The sequence below is a fragment of the Conger conger genome, chromosome 12 (genome assembly GCF_963514075.1).
Source record: "Conger conger chromosome 12, fConCon1.1, whole genome shotgun sequence".
In the NCBI taxonomy this organism is placed as follows: Eukaryota; Metazoa; Chordata; class Actinopteri; order Anguilliformes; family Congridae; genus Conger; species Conger conger.
The window spans coordinates 46,719,052-46,739,051 of NC_083771.1; the positions used below are offsets into that span (position 1 = coordinate 46,719,052).

The window sequence follows — 20,000 nt, forward strand, 5'->3', positions numbered from 1 at the left end:
CACTAATATTTGAGTTGGATGAAATTCGGTCAACTAATAATTTGAAAGAAATATGCCCAAATGATAAGTGTTTGCATTATACTGGTTACGCGTACTTTACCTGCTTGGCACAACCAAGTAGATAAATTAATTTGCAGAACTTTTTTTTTTCAGAGAAACTTATAATTAATGTCAAGCTCCAATTACTCATGCATGCCAAATGATAATTGTGAGGTGAACTGCTTGCACTCTTTGCTAAGAATTCCCAGAGGAACCTTTTTAATAAGGAGCGCATTGCACAAGGTGTTTTCCGAACAGACCCGGAGAGAGTAACAAAACGTACATTAACTTTAAGACATCGGCTATTTCTGGACCCTGTCTTAATACAGCCGCAAAAACAAACACGCATTTTCAACCGCAATAACAATTCTGCCTTAATAACGTTTGGCTTATGGCAGAACCCTGAAGCAAAATTTATATGAAGGCAATTATAGCTTATATAGCAATTATAAGAAACAGATTGCATTGCTTGGCACAACATTTGTTGCATTGGCTGGCACAACAAGTCAGCGAGTAGGTTTTTATTGAAATGGTGAAATATCAGCCGATTTCAGCAGTATTTATTCAGAAACGTAACTGCCGCACAGGCAGAGCACCTGACCACAGATCCCCACACTCAAGACTGCGCAGAGAAGACCACCACACCTCAGCCCGTGTTAGGTAAATTAATCTCCGGTCTGAGCCCATGTTCTCACACCGGCCAAAGCCAGCTCATCTTGCATGCCTAAGAGGACCTGAATGCTGAATGCTGAAATGAAACAACGGAGATACAGTTAGCTAAACGCTAGGGGCCTCGCAAATCATTATCTCAGCCGCTAGTGCTAGAAAGCCTATGTCTCACGAAACGCAGGCACACTCATTCTTCCTCAACTTGGACTGCTAACGAAACACTAGTTGCACAAACATGGCTGTGGAGTGTGTCTGTACGCTGTGGAGTGTGTCTGTACGCTGTGGAGTGTGTCTGTACACTGTGGAGTGCGTCTGTACGCTGTGGCTGTGGAGTGTGTCTGTACGCTCTGGCTGTGGAGTGTGTCTGTAAACTGTGGCTGTGGAGTGTGTCTGTACGCTGTGGAGTGTGTCTGTACGCTGTGGAGTGTATCTCTACGCTGTGGAGTGTGTCTGTACACTGTGGCTGTGGAGTGTGCCTGTACGCTGTGGCTGTGGAGTGTGTCTGTACGCTGTGGAGTGTGTCTGTACGCTGTGGAGTGTGTCTGTACGCTGTGGAGTGTATCTGTACGCTGTGGAGTGTGTCTGTACACTGTGGCTGTGGAGTGTGTCTGTACGCTGTGGCTGTGGAGTGTGTCTGTACACTGTGGCTGTGGAGTGTGTCTGTACGGTGTGGAGTGGGTCTGTACGCTGTGGCTGTGGAGTGTGTCTGTATGCTGTGGCTGTGGAGTGTGTCTGTACACTGTGGCTGTGGAGTGTGTCTGTAAACTGTGGCTGTGGAGTGTGTCTGTACGCTGTGGAGTGTGTCTGTACGCTGTGGCTGTGGAGTGTGTCTGTACGGTGTGGAGTGTGTCTGTACACTGTGGCTGTGGAGTGTGCCTGTACGCTGTGGCTGTGGAGTGTGTCTGTACGCTGTGGCTGTGGAGTGTGTCTGTACACTGTGGCTGTGGAGTGTGTCTGTACGGTGTGGAGTGGGTCTGTACGCTGTGGCTGTGGAGTGTGTCTGTATGCTGTGGCTGTGGAGTGTGTCTGTACACTGTGGCTGTGGAGTGTGTCTGTAAGCTGTGGCTGTGGAGTGTGTCTGTACGCTGTGGCTGTGGAGTGTGTCTGTACGCTGTGGCTGTGGAGTGTGTCTGTATGCTGTGGCTGTGGAGTGTGTCTGTACACTGTGGCTGTGGAGTGTGTCTGTACGCTGTGGCTGTGGAGTGTGTCTGTATGCTGTGGAGTGTGCCTGTACGCTGTGGCTGTGGAGTGTGTCTGTATGCTGTGGCTGTGGAGTGTGTCTGTACACTGTGGCTGTGGAGTGTGTCTGTACGCTGTGGCTGTGGAGTGTGTCTGTACGCTGTGGAGTGTGTCTGTACGCTGTGGCTGTGGAGTGTGTCTGTACGCTGTGGCTGTGGAGTGTGTCTGTACACTGTGGCTGTGGAGTGTGTCTGTACGCTGTGGCTGTGGAGTGTGTCTGTATGCTGTGGAGTATGTCTGTACGCTGTGGCTGTGGAGTGTGTCTGTACGCTGTGGAGTGTGTCTGTATGCTGTGGCTGTGGAGTGAGTCTGTACGCTGTGGCTGTGGAGTGTGTCTGTACGCTGTGGCTGTGGAGTGAGTCTGTACGCTGTGGCTGTGGAGTGTGTCTGTACGCTGTGGAGTGTGTCTGTACGCTGTGGAGTGTGTCTGTACGCTGTGGCTGTGGAGTGAGTCTGTACGCTGTGGAGTGTGTCTGTACGCTGTGGAGTGTGTCTGTACGCTGTGGCTGTGGAGTGTGTCTGTACGCTGTGGCTGTGGAGTGTGTCTGTACACTGTGGCTGTGGAGTGTGTCTGTATGCTGTGGCTGTGGAGTGTGTCTGTATGCTGTGGAGTATGTCTGTACGCTGTGGCTGTGGAGTGTGTCTGTACGCTGTGGAGTGTGTCTGTACGCTGTGGAGTGTGTCTGTATGCTGTGGCTGTGGAGTGAGTCTGTACGCTGTGGCTGTGGAGTGTGTCTGTACGCTGTGGCTGTGGAGTGAGTCTGTACGCTGTGGCTGTGGAGTGTGTCTGTACGCTGTGGAGTGTGTCTGTACGCTGTGGAGTGTGTCTGTACGCTGTGGCTGTGGAGTGAGTCTGTACGCTGTGGAGTGTGTCTGTACGCTGTGGAGTGTGTCTGTACGCTGTGGCTGTGGAGTGTGTCTGTACGCTGTGGCTGTGGAGTGTGTCTGTATGCTGTGGAGTGTGTCTGTATGCTGTGGCTGTGGAGTGTGTCTGTACGCTGTGGCTGTGGAGTGTGTCTGTACGCTGTGGAGTGTGTCTGTACGCTGTGGAGTGTGTCTGTACACTGTGGCTGTGGAGTGAGTCTGTACGCTGTGGAGTGTGTCTGTACGCTGTGGAGTGTGTCTGTAAGCTGTGGAGTGTGTCTGTACGCTGTGGCTGTGGAGTGTGTCTGTACGCTGTGGCTGTGGAGTGTGTCTGTATGCTGTGGAGTGTGTCTGTACGCTGTGGCTGTGGAGTGTGTCTGTACGCTGTGGCTGTGGAGTGTGTCTGTACGCTGTGGCTGTGGAGTGTGTCTGTACACTGTGGAGTGTGTCTGTACGCTGTGGAGTGTGTCTGTACGCTGTGGAGTGTGTCTGTACGCTGTGGCTGTGGAGTGAGTCTGTACGCTGTGGAGTGTGTCTGTACGCTGTGGCTGTGGAGTGTGTCTGTACGCTGTGGCTGTGGAGTGTGTCTGTACGCTGTGGCTGTGGAGTGTGTCTGTATGCTGTGGAGTGTGTCTGTACGCTGTGGCTGTGGAGTGTGTCTGTACGCTGTGGCTGTGGAGTGTGTCTGTACGCTGTGGCTGTGGAGTGTGTCTGTACACTGTGGCTGTGGAGTGTGTCTGTATGCTGTGGAGTGTGTCTGTACGCTGTGGAGTGTGTCTGTACGCTGTGGAGTGTGTCTGTATGCTGTGGCTGTGGAGTGTGTCTGTACGCTGTGGCTGTGGAGTGTGTCTGTATGCTGTGGAGTGTGTCTGTATGCTGTGGCTGTGGAGTGTGTCTGTATGCTGTGGCTGTGGAGTGTGTCTGTACGCTGTGGCTGTGGAGTGTGCCTGTACGCTGTGGCTGTGGAGTGTGTCTGTATGCTGTGGAGTGTGTCTGTATGCTGTGGCTGTGGAGTGTGTCTGTACGCTGTGGCTGTGGAGTGTGTCTGTACGCTGTGGCTGTGGAGTGTGTCTGTATGCTGTGGAGTGTGTCTGTACGCTGTGGAGTGTGTCTGTACGCTGTGGCCGTGGAGTGTGTCTGTACGCTGTGGCTGTGGAGTGTGTCTGTACGCTGTGGCTGTGGAGTGTGTCTGTATGCTGTGGAGTGTGTCTGTACGCTGTGGCTGTGGAGTGTGTCTGTACGCTGTGGCTGTGGAGTGTGTCTGTACGCTGTGGCTGTGGAGTGTGTCTGTACACTGTGGCTGTGGAGTGTGTCTGTATGCTGTGGAGTGTGTCTGTACGCTGTGGAGTGTGTCTGTACGCTGTGGAGTGTGTCTGTATGCTGTGGCTGTGGAGTGTGTCTGTACGCTGTGGCTGTGGAGTGTGTCTGTATGCTGTGGAGTGTGTCTGTATGCTGTGGCTGTGGAGTGTGTCTGTATGCTGTGGCTGTGGAGTGTGTCTGTACGCTGTGGCTGTGGAGTGTGCCTGTACGCTGTGGCTGTGGAGTGTGTCTGTATGCTGTGGCTGTGGAGTGTGTCTGTACGCTGTGGCTGTGGAGTGTGTCTGTACGCTGTGGCTGTGGAGTGTGTCTGTATGCTGTGGAGTGTGTCTGTACGCTGTGGAGTGTGTCTGTACGCTGTGGCCGTGGAGTGTGTCTGTACGCTGTGGCTGTGGAGTGTGTCTGTACGCTGTGGCTGTGGAGTGTGTCTGTATGCTGTGGAGTGTGTCTGTACGCTGTGGCTGTGGAGTGTGTCTGTACGCTGTGGCTGTGGAGTGTGTCTGTACGCTGTGGCTGTGGAGTGTGTCTGTACACTGTGGCTGTGGAGTGTGTCTGTATGCTGTGGAGTGTGTCTGTACGCTGTGGAGTGTGTCTGTACGCTGTGGAGTGTGTCTGTATGCTGTGGCTGTGGAGTGTGTCTGTACGCTGTGGCTGTGGAGTGTGTCTGTATGCTGTGGAGTGTGTCTGTATGCTGTGGCTGTGGAGTGTGTCTGTACGCTGTGGCTGTGGAGTGTGCCTGTACGCTGTGGCTGTGGAGTGTGTCTGTATGCTGTGGAGTGTGTCTGTATGCTGTGGCTGTGGAGTGTGTCTGTACGCTGTGGCTGTGGAGTGTGTCTGTACGCTGTGGCTGTGGAGTGTGTCTGTATGCTGTGGCTGTGGAGTGTGTCTGTACGCTGTGGCTGTGGAGTGTGCCTGTACGCTGTGGCTGTGGAGTGTGTCTGTATGCTGTGGAGTGTGTCTGTATGCTGTGGCTGTGGAGTGTGTCTGTACGCTGTGGCTGTGGAGTGTGTCTGTATGCTGTGGCTGTGGAGTGTGTCTGTACGCTGTGGCTGTGGAGTGTGTCTGTACGCTGTGGCTGTGGAGTGTGTCTGTACGCTGTGGCTGTGGAGTGTGTCTGTATGCTGTGGCTGTGGAGTGTGTCTGTACGCTGTGGCTGTGGAGTGTGTCTGTACGCTGTGGCTGTGGAGTGTGTCTGTACGCTGTGGCTGTGGAGTGTGTCTGTATGCTGTGGCTGTGGAGTGTGCCTGTACGCTGTGGCTGTGGAGTGTGTCTGTATGCTGTGGCTGTGGAGTGTGAACCACCCCACAGGTAAAAGAGGTGTCAAAGTCAACAGCACACCTGCACTCTCTGGCTGGGGGTGTATCACGGAGCATGATTAGTGAGCTAGCTGGATTAAGGCCTGGCCACGCCAAAGAACCATAACTATAATGTAACTATAACGAGGTGAGCATCCACACTGCCAAGTGATAACATTCTGTAAATCACAAAATGCCATAATGTCATCTTCCAGTTTGAACATTTTGACGCCCTGTAAATACGGATGGATTGATTTGATTGGCTCTCGGTGTTTTATCGGTTATGCAGCTGGAAAATGATCCCATGGATATAATTTGTCAGTGTCGCCATCGTTATAGTTTTGGTGTGGACTCTACATCATTGGTTGTCTACATCATGTGTTTTTTTTAATATGACATAGGTACAGTTGTATAGTGTGGTTTAATATGACACAGATACAGTTGTATAGTGTGGTTTAATATGACATAGGTACAGTTCTATAGTGTGGTTTAATATGACACAGATACAGTTGTATAGTGTGGTTTAATATGACATAGGTACAGTTGTATAGTGTAGTTTAATATGACACAGGTACAGTTGTAAAGTATGGTTTAATATGACATAGGTACAGTTGTATAGTCCAGTTTAATATGACATACAGTACTGTGCAGAAGTCTTAGGCACCCTAGACTTAATTGTATATGTTTCTTTTTTTGTGTGTGTTTGTATAAAAGAACACATTTGAGATGTCCAAATATTCATTTTCCCAAAGATTACATTTTACAGAGACATTTTTGTATTTAATTTTTTTAAAAGTAACATATTACAGTAAGCAATTAACTACTTTTTACACAAAAACTTGATCAAGGCTGTTTGAGATCAGAAGCAAGGAGCCAACCAAAGTCTGCAGAAGAACTGTGGCAAGTTCTCCAACATGCTTGGAGCAACCTCCCTGCTGATTGTCTTATAGAACTGCAGGACAGCGTTGGCCATCTCAGAGAAGTGATGCCGTTTTAACGCCAAAGGGTGGTCACAAAAAAATATTGATTCTGCCCAAATGTAATGTAAAATGTATAGTACGTTTATTTAGGTCCTTTCATTTAATTATTTTTTTAAAGAATGTTATACAGGTGCCTAAGACTTTTGCACAGTACTGCAGGTACAGTTGCATAGTGTGGGGACAGTTGTAGTTCTCGGTGTGGTTGGGCCTTCCAAAACTGTAACCTCGACTGATGTAAAAGTAGCTGTTCCAGGCTTTACTCTGTGAACCCATCCAGCTAACTCAGTAATCCTGCCCTGTGACATAACCCTCCAGACTGACCCATCCTTCACTCCAGAAAGCCCGCTGCTACAGTGTCCAGGAGAGAGGATCAGACTGCTTGTTATTCCACGCTCCGACTCTTCCGATAACAACCTGTGCCAGAGCAAACAATGCTGATTACTCTGGTGGGCCTGACTTCCACTGAATACCGAGTGTAGACCCCACACGCTGAAGCACAGCAGCCCAAATCTTGGGGTGGACATTCAGGGGTTTTACGTTCGTGGGTCAGGGCAGGACGGGACCCTTACACTGCGGAAGGAGCAACCCTGCTGTAAAATCCAGTTTGAGCAGGCCAAGCTGGTCATAAGCATACACCTCTTTAACAAAAACTGTAGACACGACCTCCAGTACTACCCTGCTGTAAAATGCAGCAATGCCAGCTTGACCAGCTTGGAAACTGAGCTGGCCAACCTGGTCATAAAGCTGGTCTAACTGGGTATGAGCTGGTCAACCAGCATGGACAAGCTGGTCATGAAGCTGGTCTATCTGGGTCTGAGCTGATCAACCACATAGCAAAATGTCTTGTTTTGTAACAAGATACAAATGTGTGCTGCAATTTTACGCATTTCTGTTAGGGGCGATAAATACCACACTTAAAAAAGTGTTCAATGACCAACTGTAGAATCTCTCCCCACCTTCAAGCGCAAACTGAAGACGCACCTCTTCAAGCAGCACCTCTCCCCGTCCCTCCCTACCTCCCTGTGAACCTTAATTGTTGTCTTTCTGTGATTTACTTTTTTGTGTATCGAGTATTTTTAGTTGGCTAGGTAAGCAGTGTTTGGCTAGTTAAGTTGGGTCACTTTTGCTTTGTTTGTTTGTTTATTTGTTTGTTTAAAAAAAAAGAAAAAAAAAAGAATTCAAATAGGCCTTGGTTCTTATCTTTGTTGTACAGGTAGCAGTTGAAATTGTACTTCCCTCTCGGATCTTTCAGTGCACTTATCCCTGGTTATGGGTATGCACTTTGTTGTAGGTCGCTCTGGATAAGAGCGTCTGCCAAATGCCACTAATGTAATGTAATGTAACTACAAACTAAGAAATGATCATTTTCGATGTAAACCGCTATGATAAATCTGAATAGAACAGGCTGCCACCGTGTGTATCAGCAGTATATAACCCTAGACAGGGCTCAAAGAAGCCGGTAGACGTGTGTATAGCACGTGGTCTGTCCTGAATCTGTGTTGGAGTACGCGTTCGTTGTGTAGGGTATGAACCAGGCTCTCGTATACCTGCAGTACACAGTAAACTGCAGACAGGTTGCTAGGCGCACACACGCTGGTCACTCTAACGTCTGTTACAGCCTGTTCGCGAACGTGAACGCAGACGTGGAACAAACGCAAGCTCTTCGCTTTGCGATACGTACGTTTACCGGCTTCTTAGCCCCGTCTGCAGGATGTACAGCCAATCCACAAGAGACCAGTCTGGGCTAATCTGGTCGGGGTGAGTAGAAAATGATTACTTCTTGGTGTGCAGTTGTTTGTTAAACAGTTTTTAACATCATGTCTGTGTTTAGCGTCTCTTAACTGAAACGCGTGGAATCGCAGAACGCAAGTTTGCGTTGCGTTACAAACTTTGGACCGCAGGTTTTGCTACGACGAGGACGCGAGAAACAGCCCTTGTGTTCGCCTTTAGGGGGCGCTCTAACCCCTGTTCGCTGCGTGTCCGGGGGAGCTGATTATTCCTGGTGAGGCATCACGTGGACACGGCCTCTCTCCACTTCCGCTCCGCGATAGAGAATACATCAACCGCTCTCCTAGCCTTGAGCGAGACGGATCTGCCAGCCACGGAGAGGGAGTCTGCCACGCTGCGGGGAATTACAGCCAATAATATTAACATCTCCCTTTAAAGACCTTGTCAAGAAAGTTTGTGCTTACCAGCTATCATCAGAAAAATATAAGCCTACAGCAGCCAATTTAAAACACAGTCAAACAGCAGCCTGCACGCTGCCCTGAGGACAACCCAGGCACTCCGTGATGGAGTCAACGTTTGTCCTTAACGTTCACTCGCCAAAAAACTCCTTATTACTTCTTTACACAGTTTTCTGCGCTAATTCCGGTAAATGCTGACAGTGTTTGTCGACCTTGCATCGTTAAAAAAAAAAAAAAAAAAAATGAATATAAATGCTCAAAAGTTTAAGACTACATGCCTGGGACCCGGAAGGTTTGTGGTTCAAGGCCCGGTGTAGCCACGATAAGATCCTCACAGCTGTTGGGCCCTTGAGCAAGGCCCTTAACTCCCCCGCTTAATCTAATCAACTAAACCTGTATGTCACTTTTGATAAAAGCGTCCGCTAAATAGCAAATCAAATCAAATCAAGACGGATAATGGAAAAGCAGGGATATTTACTGACTCGTGCAGGTTAAGTACTGTAACTTGGTCAAGTACACAGCTGAAGGGTCCTAGCGAATTTTGCCTGCTACCATTAGGTTACGAGACCAGTTCCCTATCCAGTATACGACAGGGACCTGGGCTAACTTAACTCCAAACGTGTTGTTCGCCTCTGAGCAGACTGCAGTGAGATGAAAGAGAGGGGCGAAGAAAGTAGTCCATCTGTCTGATGAAGCCAACGCCAGCCGTTCTGCAGTTAATGCCATTATTTCCACCTTTGCTTTCAGCCTAAAAAAAACACAGGCTGTTTAATAGAGGCTAGGCTGTGTGGAACTAATAATAACAAAAAAAAACACATTTTATTTGTGATGTGCTTTTGCCAAGCTCGGAGTTCTGAACCACCTCGCTGACACCAGTGGCCAATCAGCGGTCAAGGGAAAACACCTACAGTACTCCATACAGGGGATCCGTGACACCTCACTTCCTGTTTTGGCACCTCACTTCCTGTTCCTCTGCCCCGAACACAGGGGCAGTAAGTAATGCAGCCAATTGTACATGGCAGGAGAAAACTGACAGGCCATTACTACAGTCATTTTTTTTATATATTTTTTTTATCTTACTTTTTGATATTTTTTTCTTAATCAAGCGAGTCTTTGCTTTGTGAGCCAGCCATGGGCGACGCTTTCTAGGGACCACTCAGCCCAATTACCAGGGCCTCCTCTCCATCGCCGGCACACACTGCTCTCCCATGGGGCCCAATGGCTCCAGCTCCCGGCGGGTGGAATTAATTGGTTCTGTTCCCACGAGTGGGAGTCAGAAACAAACACGCTCAGAAATGGAGCGCATATTTTTATTACATGCTTTACTTGCCTTAGATGTCAGCCCTGATCCAAACTTCCTTCCCTTTATTGACATGGATTTTAAACTTTACCAGCAGGTGTGCGAGTGAGTTTTTTTAGACAAGGGAATCTCACGCAAGGGAGGGGAATTAATGAAACATACGACTGATCAATGCCTAGTAATGAGCACATCTCAGAGTCTGATCGTGACCAAAACTCTCCACTGTAACAGACTGATACTGACCAAAACTCTCCACTCTGAGAGACAGATACTGACCAAAACTCTCCACTCTGAGAGACAGATACTGACCAAAACTCTCCACTCTGAGAGACAGATACTGACCAAAACTCTCCACTCTGAGAGACAGATACTGACCAAAACTCTCCACTCTGAGAGACTGATACTGACCAAAACTCTCCACTCTGAGAGACTTATACTGACCAAAACCTTCTACTCTCAGAGACTGATATTGACCAAAACCTTCCACTCTCAGAGACAGATACTGACCAAAACCTTCCACTCTCAGAGACAGATACTGACCAAAACCTTCCACTCTCAGAGACAGATACTGACCAAAACCTTCCACTCTCAGAGACTTATACTGGCCAAAACTCTCCACTCTGAGACAGACTGATACTGACCAAAACTCTCCACTCTGAGAGACTTATACTGACCAAAAGATTCTACTCTCAGAGACTGATATTGACCAAAACCTTCCACTCTCAGAGACAGATACTGACCAAAACCTTCCACTCTGAGAGAGATACTGACCAAAACCTTCCACTCTGAGAGAGATACTGACCAAAACCTTCCACTCTCAGAGACTTGTACTGACCAAAACCTTCCACTCTCAGAGACTTGTACTGACCAAAACCTTCCACTCTCAGAGACAGATACTGACCAAAACCTTCCACTCTCAGAGACTTATACTGACCAAAACTCTCCACTCTGAGAGACTGATACTGACCAAAGCCTTCCACTCTCAGAGACTGATACTGACCAAAACACTCCACTCCTCCTTACTTATCCATTATTTTTCCTGCTTAACGTTTGAAAGGCAAGGCAAGTTTATTTGTATAGCACATTTCATACAAAGGGGCAATTCATGTAATCTTATGTAAATGTACTTTACATAAGAATAGACAAAAAAAACATGAACTTAAACTCTTTTCAACAAACAATTTTTCATAATTCAATTTCATGTACGTAAATCTTTTAAAATGGCATGTACCAGCTTTAGTAAGACATGCAAAAACTATTCAAATTATGCAGTAAAAAACACTAAACACAAGGTCAATGCATAGCTAAAAGGCATTATGTTAATTACATATTCTCAAATTTACATGCAAATTCCATCTACAATCATTGTTGAGGTACAGAACTGTGTACGAGTGCCTGAAGCAAATTTAATACACACACATTACTGAACATGAAAAACATTACACAATGTATTGTACAGAATGTCCAAGGCTATCACAGTTGATATTAGTGAATGACCTGTTCTTTAGGGTGGGGACTGATAATGAATGCGCGCATATATACATACACACTCTCTATCTCTCTCTCTCTCACACACACACATATACCTCTCTCTCTCACACATACACACACACACACCTCTCTCTCTCACACACACACACACACACACCTCTCTCTCTCTCACACACACACACCTCTCTCTCTCTCACACACACACACACACACATACACCTCTCTCTCACACATACACACACACACCTCTCTCTCTCACACACACACACACACACACACCTCTCTCTCTCTCTCTCTCACACACACACACACACACACATACACCTCTCTCTCTCACACACACACACACACACACCTCTCTCTCACACACACACACACACACCTCTCTCTCTCTCTCTCTCTCTCTCTCTCACACACACACACACACACACACACTCTGGGTAGAGAGGTACGTACACAGCTGGTTAAAATGCTGAAGCAGTGTGCGCTGGTGCAGTGTGTGTTTTGGGGAGAGGGGGAAATGAGAGTGAGTGAAATTACTCCACCTGATTGTTCAGTGCTGCATTATAAGTCCCCTGCGGGAAGAAACGGGACAATCAAGAGGATCATTACTGCATTACTGCATTAATCAGCAGGCTTCAGCTCCAAATCCCATCACAGCGCTCAAATACCACCAAACACAGCACTCAAATACCACCAAACACAGCGCTCAAATACCACCAAACACAGCACTCAAATACCGCCAAACACAGCGCTCAAATACCACCAAACACAGCACTCAAATACCGCCAAACACAGCGCTCAAATACCACCAAACACAGCGCTCAAATATCTCCAAACACAGCGCTCAAATACCACCAAACACAGCGCTCAAATACCACCAAACACAGCGCTCTAATACCACCAAACACAGCGCTCAAATACCACCAAACACAGCGCTCAAATACCACCAAACACAGCGCTCAAATACCACCAAACACAGCGCTCAAATACCACCAAACACAGCAGTGAAATACCACCAAACACAGCGCTCAAATACCACCAAACACAGCACTCAAATACCACCAAACACAGCACTCAAATACCACCAAACACAGCGCTCAAATACCACCAAACACAGCGCTCAAATACCACCAAACACAGCGCTCAAATACCACCAAACACAGCACTCAAATACCACCAAACACAGCGCTCAAATACCACCAAACACAGCACTCAAATACCACCAAACACAGCGCTCAAATACCACCAAACACAGCACTCAAATACCACCAAATACAGCGCTGAAATACCACCAAACACAGCGCTGAAATACCACCAAACACAGCACTCAAATACCACCAAACACAGCGCTCAAATACCACCAAACACAGCGCTCAAATACCACCAAACACAGCACTCAAATACCACCAAACACAGCGCTCAAATACCACCAAACCCAGCACTCAAATACCACCAAACACAGCGCTCAAATACCACCAAACACAGCGCTCAGATACCACCAAACACAGCACTCAAATACCACCAAACACAGCGCTCAAATACCACCAAACACAGCACTCAAATACCACCAAACACAGCGCTCAAATACCACCAAACACAGCACTCAAATACCACCAAATACAGTGCTGAAATACCACCAAACACAGCACTCAAATACCACCAAACACAGCACTCAAATACCACCAAACACAGCGCTCAAATACCACCAAACACAGCACTCAAATACCACCAAACACAGCGCTCAAATACCACCAAACACAGCGCTCAAATACCACCAAACACAGCGCTCAAATATCTCCAAACACAGCGCTCAAATACCACCAAACACAGCGCTCAAATACCACCAAACACAGCGCTCAAATACCACCAAACACAGCACTCAAATACCACCAAACACAGCACTCAAATACCACCAAACACAGCGCTCAAATACCACCAAACACAGCGCTCTAATACCACCAAACACAGCACTCAAATACCACCAAACACAGCACTCAAATACCACCAAACACAGCGCTCAAATACCACCAAACACAGCGCTCAAATACCACCAAACACAGCAGTGAAATACCGCCAAACACAGCACTTCAAAATACAGAGAAATCCCAGATCTCTATTGTGTACTTGGCTGGGAGTTAGTTACGTTTGCTTTGAAAGAAATGAAATGAGAAGCGGTGAGGAGAGCACAGGCGTTTGTGTGCACTGGGAACGCTGAGACTGGCTGATGTCTGAAACTCACTGAGGAGAACCCAGCAGCTCAAACTGTTGGAACACAGGAAAGGAAATCCTGGTTTTCACGTACACCCTCCCGTACACATTCCCGCACACATTCCCGCACACATTCCCGTACACATTCCCGCACACATTCCCGCACACATTCCCGCACACATTCCCGTACACATTCCCGCACACATTCCCGTACACATTCCCGCACACATTCCCGTACACATTCCCGCACACATTCCCGTACACATTCCCGCACACATTCCCTGATCCTGAGCGGCGAGGTGTGCTGACATTCTGACAAATCTTCCATCAGCAGAGTTTCTTCCTTCTAGGAATACAGAAACTAAAAGGACGACACACACACTGCTCTTTTATGTGTGAGCAATCCAGGCCAAAAGAAACACCTGAACAACAGTTAACCTGTCAGGTAACTTCATTCAGCAAAGCTGAAAACGGGGGGGGCTGAACACTCTAAAATGGTAAAACACACACGCATCCAAAAACCATCAATGTTTGTCTCATATTCATCTTTTCATCTAAAAATCCAAGGGCCAGTTTAGTAGACACGGATTAAGCCTAGATTTTAGCATAGAGCAAAAATAACACATTTCTCTCTACTGTTCCCTGACCTACGGAGGGCACTCTATGAACTCAAAGAAAAGTTGTTGAAAGTCTGGGAAAAAATGTACGTCCCAGCAAACGCGGGGCCAGCGCAGGCGGGGAGCTGGTTTCATCGCGTAAACACCTCCTGAGGCCCTGCTGAAATGGCTTTCATTTGTAATCTAATTTTACTTCAGCTGGCAATTTCAGTGTCACACAAGAGAAGACATAATGAGATAAGTCATAAGCTTTTCTACCTTTTTTTTTTTTTTTCCCCCACCCGAGTCCGCTGTTTGTAGATGCACAGACCATTATGCAGAGTAAGAGATACAAGCACACAAACACACACACACACACACACATGTGCAGAAGAAGGTACATGTCTAGACACACACACAGTGGAGGTTTTGGTCAGTATAAGTCTCTGAGAGTGGAGTGTTTTGGTCAGTATCAGTCTCAGACTGGAAGGTTTTAGTCAGTATCAGTCCCTCACAAAATCCAAAGAATAAGACAATCTCACGATCACTGCAAAATCCAAAGAATCTTATTTATTTTACTTTTTTCTCAAACAAGACAAAAATATTGCTCAACAGAGTGGCAAGACAGATTTGCCACACTGTTAAGCAAACAGTGACAATCGTTTCTACTTGAGAGAAAAGAATAAGATCTCAAGTCTCACTGCAAGATTAAAAATGGTTGTTGAGACAGAGCCATGGTGAAGGGAGAGGAGCCGCGTCTCCATGTCGACCGGAGACAGGGCACGACCCCACTCACATTTGAGTATACCCCTGTGACCCCCATTTTATCCCAAATACACAGATCAAAGCCTGATTGGAGGTTACCAGCCTGTTCAAGTACCCCCACAAATCACACACAGTCCCCGTACCCTTGATCTTGCGTGTACTGCCTGCGCTACGCACCCGGTTTTACGGCTGTGAGATCGATCAGCCGTCTCCTAACAACCGATTTCATGTTTATTTATCGCTCAGGAGTGCAGCTCAGCCAATGATTAAAACATCCGTTTGAGCCAAAAGAGAGCGATAAAAACTCAGATTTCCCCGTTAGTAACATTCAGCCAGGGCCCCATTAGTAACATTCAGCTAGGGCCCCGTTAGTAACATTCAGCCAGGGCCCCATTAGTAACATTCAGCCAAGGCCCCGTAGGAAAAGCATTCAGCCAGGGCCCCATTAGTAACATTCAGCCAGGGCCCCGTTAGTAACATTCAGCCAGGGCCCCGTTAGAAACATTCAGCCAAGGCCCCATTAGTAACATTCAGCCAGGGCCCCGTTAGTAACATTCAGCCAAGGCCCCATTAGTAACATTCAGCCAGGGCCCCGTTAGTAACATTCAGCCAAGGCCCCATTAGTAACATTCAGCCAAGGCCCCGTTAGTATCATTAAGCCAGGGCCACGTAGGAAGCATTCAGCCAGGGCCCCATTAGCAACATTCAGCCAGGGCCCCGTAGGAAAAGCATTCAGCCAGGGCCACATTAGTAACATTCAGCCAGGGCCCCGTAGGAAGCATTCAGCCAGGGCCCCATTAGTAACATTCAGCCAGGGCCCCATTAGTAACATTCAGCCAGGGCCCCATTAGTAACATTCAGCCAGGGCCCCATCAGTAACATTCAGCCAGGGCCCCGTTAGTAACATTCAGCCAGGGCCCCATTAGTAACATTCAGCCAGGACCCCGTAGGAAAAGCATTCAGTCAGGGCCCCATTAGTAACATTCAGCCAGGGCCCCGTTAGTAAAATTCAGCCAGGGCCCCGACGGAAGAAATATTCATCTTCGCGGGAGATTTTTAATAGCAAGGTTTTTAAGGTTATTGCTTGCGAGGTGTTGATCACACTTCATTATGTGAAGTACGGTGTGGTAGCTAAGGGCCGAGATGACAAGATGACAGACAGAGGATGGAACAGGTGGGAGATGGAGAGATGGAACAGGTGGGAGATGGAGAGATGGAACAGGTAGGGAATGGAGAGATGGAACAGGTGGGAGATGGAGAGATGGAAGAGATGGATGATGGAGAGATGGAACAGGTAGGGGATGGAGAGATGGAACAGGTAGGGGATGGAGAGATGGAACAGGTAGGGGATGGAGAGATGGAACAGGTAGGGGATGGAGAGATGGAACAGGTGTGGGATGGAGAGATGGAAAAGATGGAGGATGGAGAGATGGAACAGGTAGGGGATGGAGAGATGGAACAGGCACGGTTTGTGGTGTGTATAGGCACGGTTTGTGGTGTGTTTGTGGTGTGTGTACAGGTAGGGTTTGTGGTGGGTTTGTGGTGTGTGTACAGGTATGGTTTGTGGTGTATTTGTAGTGTGTGTATAGGTATGGTTTGTGGTGTGTTTGTGGCGTGTGCACACGCACGGTTTGTGGTGTGTTTGAGCAGTAGTTTCTGCCATGTCGAGGCTGTGACTTCAGGCACCGTGAGGAGGAGAGTGAAATATATTTCCCTCTTACAGCCGCTAATTAACAGCGAGGGAGAGAGGATCTCCCTGTTTCCCTTTGATCAAAAAGTTTAAATTGAACTGGACAAAAATGCAAATGCAGCCTGTGTTATTGGAAGGAAAACTAGGCTAATTACCTACCAGTGTATTTATGAAAACAAAACAAGACCATAGCTGTAAAAATAAATAAAACGCTTATCTGAATTAAATATTTAATGCGATAATCAGAGGAACATGCCTTGAGGTTGTGATAATTAGTGTACATATTAAATATTAAATATCGCAGCATTAACTGACACAAAGGCTTCTGGATTAAAGAAAGCTGGTAAAATTGGCTAAGCAATATTATTTAAAGTGGTTACAAAACTGAAACTCTGATATGGCTTTCATAAATTTTAATGGCCACAATTTGTCATCCACTTTTTGCTGTCAAATTTCTGACAAGACATGGGATTATTTTCTGAAAACTAAGTATCTGAATCTCTTATTAGATGTCATTTGGGAACCAATGAATATCATAAAGCTAATTTGATATTATACAGTTGAGTTGATGACACCAAATACATATACTGTAATGTAGCAGCTGAATTGAATGATCAATGATTCTTGCACTCCTAGTTAAGGAAGCAAGCCACTGAGTTCATCCAGGGTTACTATTTACCTACAAGCTAGAACCATCGAGTTCTGCATCGAGAGCTAAGGTCAATATGTGGAACAAAAGCAGGGCTGCCCAACCCTGAAGGTGGAGATCTACCGTCCTGTAGGTTGTCACTCCAACCCTAACAAAGCACACCTTATTCAACAGCTGGAGCAGGGCTGCCCAACCCTGTTCCTGGAGAACTACCGTCCTGTAGGTTTTCACTCCAAACCTAACAAAGCACACCTCATTCAACAGCTAGAGCAGGGCTGCCCAACCCTGTTCCTGGAGATCTACCGTCCTGTAGGTTTTCACTCCAACCCTAACAAAGCACACCTCATTCAACAGCTAGAGCAGGGCTGCCCAACCCTGTTCCTGGAGATCTACCATCCTGTAGGTTTTCACTCCAACCCTAACAAAGCACACCTCATTCAACAACTAGAGCATTACGCCACACTACAGTTATTTAGCTGACATGTTTATCCAAAGCAAGTTGATTAGATTAAGCAGGGGACAATCCCCCCTGGAGCAATGTGGGGTTAAGGGCCTTGCTCAAGGGCCCAACAGCGGATTTCACTGTAGCCACACTGGGCTTGAATCACCAACCTTATCCAGAGTGACATATAATAAAATGCAAATCATAACCAGGGAGAAGTACACCGAAAACCCTAGAGGGAAGTGCAGTTCCAAGTGATCACACAGATTCAAACGTGAACCCTTGTGGAATAAGGGCAAACCTTTATTATAGGATAAACCTAGAAATAAAACCTAGAAATAGAATTAAACCCTTGTAGATGGATAAGTAGGCCCTTATCCGTGAAGTCACTTTAACAATAAACTATGAATATCAGTTACAGGCTGCACATGAAATGGACAGATGGATTCCTGGAGTATTGCACATACTGCACTTCCACCCAGCGTACACCACAGTTGACTTTAATTAGCCCCGATAATCAATGGCAAGGCCATTCACTCTGCGCGTTGTGTGTAAACGGCAATGTGATGTGACACTTAGTCGGTAATGTGTTGGCGAATTGGATCAATGGTTCATGTGATATTTTGCGAAATATGCATTTAGAAAAATATAATATATGGAGCCGATATGGGGGCAGCAGCTAATGTAACTGAAAATCTGCTGGGAGCCGCACAAGCAGTCGCGCCTCAGTGCCTCCTGGCTTACTGGACATTTTTCAAAATGTCTCCATTTGGCCGCTTTTGCTGCCAAATCATGCGACCTTTGAGCCAATTTACTCCTTTACATTTTCCAAACACATATTTGAAAATATCTATCATTGCAGATATTCATATTGAAATCACGAATAAAAATTTTTCTCTTTATTTTTAAACTAATTACTTAAAAGCTTGTCCGGGGTATTGGAACAAATGAAAGATCCCAAGAGTGTAGACCATGCCCTTCTGCCCCTCCGTGCCCTTCTGCCCCTCCGTGCCCTTCTGCCCCTCTTTGCCCTTCTGACCCTCCGTGCCCTTCTGCCCCTCCGTGCCCTTCTGCCCCTCCTTGCCCTTCTGCCCCTCCTTGCCCTTTTGCCCCTCCGTGCCCTTCTGCCCCTCCGTGCCCTTCTGCCCCTCCTTGCCCTTCTGCCCCTCCTTGCAGGCTCAATTCACCAGGCAAGATCAATAGAACACAGAAAAGTGTTTACTCTCTGAACTCAGGTCTGGCAGAGGAGAGTTTGCATGAATGTGAGCGCTGTGGGATGCTGGTGAGGTGGCAGTGGCTCCATGTGACTGGAGTAGTGCAGGAGGCTAAGGTACATGACCGGGCCCCACGATAAGAACCCACATTGCTCCAGGGGAGGACTGCCCCCTGCGTAGTCTAAATCAACTGTAAGTCACTTTGGTGAAACTAATCAACTAATCAGCATCTTTCAATAAAAGCATAATCTGAATAGCTGTAATGTAATGTAAATGTGATTGCCATGATGATGCGGCGGTGACCCTATGGCGGTTGCCGTGACGACGCGGCGGTGACCCTATGGCGGTTGCCGTGACGCCGCGACAGTGACCCTATGGCAGTTGCCGTGACGACGACGCGGTGACCCTATGGCAGTTGCCGTGACGACGACGCGGTGACCCTATGGCGGTCGCGGTGACCCTATGGCGGTCGGCGTGACGACGCGGCGGAGACCCCATGGCGGTTGCCGTAACGATGAAGCGGTGACCCTATGGCGGTCGGCGTGACGACGCGGTGGTGACCCTATTGCGGTCGCCGTGACGACGGCGGTGACTCACACGCGATGCGCACGTGGGCGCGGCGGCTCTTGGTGGTCCCGGCCGAGCTCCACGCCACGCACTGGCACCAGAAATCCTCCAGACCAAAGAGCTCCTCCACCTGCTGCCGAGAAATCTCAATGCTGGCCTCCCGCACCACCAGACCTGGAGAGAGGGAGAGAGAGAGAGAGGGAGGGAGGGAGGGAGGGAGGGAGGGAGGGAGGGAGAGAGAGAGAGAGGGAGGGAGGGAGGGAGAGATAAGGTCACTGCAGGACAGGTGAGGTTGAGACAGAGGGGCACTTTCTTCTTCACTGTAAAACATTTGAAAATATAAGGAAAAAATATTTCGACCTATTTAGAAATGCTGTTCCTCAATTTGATCAAATTAACCAATTGCAATTAGTCCTAGGGGATGGAAAGACTGCAAAAGTAGCAGAGAAATATGTGTTCAGTTGCCACAGAGGGACAGTGAGTGAG

At 47.6% G+C, this 20,000-nt stretch overlaps 1 protein-coding gene across 3 annotated transcripts in view; it reads right to left on the reverse strand.

Annotated features, from left to right (window-relative positions):
- The window catches only part of LOC133142022 (netrin receptor UNC5C-like), a 239,020-nt gene that overhangs the window by 98,246 nt on the left and 120,774 nt on the right, over positions 1–20,000 (reverse strand). For all 3 annotated transcript variants that reach the window (XM_061262940.1, XM_061262939.1, XM_061262938.1), the window contains exon 3: positions 19,545–19,688. In XM_061262940.1, coding sequence (XP_061118924.1) covers positions 19,545–19,688 — 144 coding nt within the window. The remainder of the gene's footprint in view (positions 1–19,544; positions 19,689–20,000) is intronic.